This window comes from Orycteropus afer, unplaced genomic scaffold (assembly GCF_000298275.1).
Source record: "Orycteropus afer afer isolate SDZICR_OR568_19922 unplaced genomic scaffold, OryAfe1.0 scaffold00469, whole genome shotgun sequence".
In the NCBI taxonomy this organism is placed as follows: domain Eukaryota; kingdom Metazoa; phylum Chordata; class Mammalia; order Tubulidentata; family Orycteropodidae; genus Orycteropus; species Orycteropus afer.
The window spans coordinates 1,102,789-1,105,351 of NW_006922056.1; the positions used below are offsets into that span (position 1 = coordinate 1,102,789).

The 2,563-nt window shown below is 58.3% G+C and overlaps 1 protein-coding gene across 1 annotated transcript in view; it reads left to right on the forward strand.

The window, feature by feature from the left end:
* Nucleotides 1–661: 661 nt before the first annotated feature.
* The window catches only part of BHLHE23 (basic helix-loop-helix family member e23), a 3,204-nt gene continuing 1,302 nt past the window's right edge, over nt 662–2,563 (forward strand). The window contains exons 1-2 of the mRNA XM_007954706.2: nt 662–691; nt 2,359–2,384. Of these exons, the coding sequence (XP_007952897.1) occupies nt 662–691; nt 2,359–2,384 (56 nt within the window). The remainder of the gene's footprint in view (nt 692–2,358; nt 2,385–2,563) is intronic.

Consider the following 2,563-nt stretch of genomic DNA (forward strand, 5'->3'; position numbering starts at 1 on the left):
CACTCCTGGGGACCGCCACTGCACAAGTCTGATGGCCACACAGAATTAAGGAAAACAACTGCTTCAGAACAGTGGCCCCCCAAAACCCAGAGTATGTCCAGCTGCTTTACTAGCAATCACCCCAAACTGGAAGCAAGCAAGATGGCCTCCAGTGGGGGATGGGTGCGCCAAGGGTCGCACACTGGAACGGGGGGGTATGCAGCATTTTCAGGACTGTGACACTACTCTGTGGGTCACTGTCCTGTGGACACGAGACATCATGCTTCTGTCAACCCGAGACCCGCACAGCAGATGGACTTGGTGTAAGCCATGGGCTGCATTTAATAACAAGTAGGAACAAGTTCCAGCAACCAGGACAAATGCACAAGACGTTAGTGATGAGACTGAATGGGAGGCAGTGTGAGTGTCACTGTGACCCTCAGATGGTTGTAGAAGATGAAGGTTAGCATCAAACAAAGCAGCAAAACAGAAAAGCAGCAAGTGCAAGCCCCCCTCTGGATTCAGGAGCCACCCCAGCCTCTGATGGGCTGAAGACCCCACTGCAGACAGTGCAGGAACTGAGGCCCAGAAGCTGAAGCAACTGCCCCTCTGGCCGGAGCAGCAGGCCCTGGACAGTGAAGGGACTGGGCTCCCTCCCTGGAAGCACAGGCTGGCCTCCGACATGGGGGCAGGTGACAAGATGGTGCGTCCAGTAGGTTCCTTCCTCTCCCCGACCACGTGGACCCTTGGCTCCTGTAAGGCAGCCTCCTTGGCACTCCGGGTCCTGAGGAAAACAAACAAACAAACAAACTCACTGTTGTGGAGTCGGATCCAACTCATAGCGACCCCTCCTTGGGTTTCCGAGGCAGTATCACTACAGAAGTAGATTGCCCAACCTTCCTTCCGAGGAGTGGCTGGTGGGTTTGAACCGCCAGCCTTCTGGTTAGCAGTCAAGTGCCTTAGGCACTATGCCAGCACAGCTCTGATCAAGCCAAACCAAACTCACTGCCATCGAGTCAGATCTGACTCATAGCGACCCTTCCTCGAGTTTCCGAGGCAGTATCACTACGGAAGTAGATTACCCAACCTTTCTTCCAAGGAGTGGCTAATGGGTTTGAATCTCCAGTCTTCTGGTTAGCAGTCACATGCCATAGGCACTAAGCCACCAGGGCTCCCTAACCACCACCACTTTGGGATGCAGCGAGATCTCCTCGGGCCTGAAGGCCAAGCGCAGTCCCTCAGGCGGCCAGGAGATGGCAGCATGAGCTCGAAAACCATGCTGCTTCCAGAAGCTTCTCTCCCCACTTTAATTCAAGGGAGATTTGGCTTTTCATAGCCAGACAAGGTGCTGCCAGCAGGTGGGCCTCTCGCCGGACGCCTGTGGCTCCAGGACCCAGGTCGTCTGTCCTCACCTGACCACATCTTCCTGTGCCCTCAGCCTTCTCCACCAGCAGACAGACAGCAAGGCAGTGTGGGCCCTCTGGGGCTCTTAGTTTCCCCACCGGCCCTGAGGAAACACCGGGCCCTCTCTCGGCTGGCCAGGAGTGTCAGACACCCAGCTCCCAGGCCAGGCCACAGGCGAACCCAGGAGTCCCTGGGCGGGACCAGACCCGGCTTTAACTCACAGCCCTGGGGCTGAGAAATCCACTGTTTTCTGACAAGGTTCTTCTCCCCACCCCACCCTGTCCTGCACCCCAAGCCTGACCTCCACCTGTTCATTCCCTCTACCCTCCACTGACCCCCACTGCCACACCCACACAGCAGCTACCAGCACCCCTCATGACTCAGCACCCCACATCCAATACATTCACAGGGACATCCTGTCCACACACATCCTCCTTCTGTCCCAAGATCTGGGCCAGGTCATCCCAGAGGCCGGGCATTCCATCAGCCTCACTGTCCCCACCCACCCCCAGTCCCTGACCACATGGCCACTGCCCCACTCATGTCACCCCACAGACTGTTCCCCCAAGTGATGCTCATGCACCTTCAGACCTTGGCAAAACACCTACCTTCCCGCCCGCAGGGTTCTCCATGCTTCCCTGCCACCTTCCTGCACCAGACCTCACCCAGGACAGGACCTGGGGCTCACGTCCCCTCACAGAGGCAGCCTGGGTACACCTTCATCCCAACCTCCTCATCCTTTGCCAAAGCCAAGCACACCTGCCTTCTGGGCCCAGGAGCAGGTCCCGGAAAAGGTCAGTGATGGAGGGACGTCCGTGCAGCAGCCTCAGTTCTGCCCACCCCTTCCCCCGGAAGCCTCCACCTTCTGAGACCACCCTTCTGCTCTGGAACGTGGTGCTGGGCCCCACCGGGGTCTGGAGCGTCCACGGCTCAGGCCGGGGACAGATGGCAGCCTCCCAGTCCTCACTCTCCTAGGGCCCTCTTCCTCCATCCGCCCTCCGGTGAGGACCACGACCAAACGTGCTCCCCAACTCCACGGAAGCCGCCGCCAGCGCCTCGGGCGGACAACTGAGAGAAGGCCGCTCTGGGGCCGCGGTGGGTTTGGTTTTTGGTTTTGGCTCCTGTATGAGGGCAACCATCAAATCTCTGATCGACTTGGAGGACCGTGGAAACAAATTCA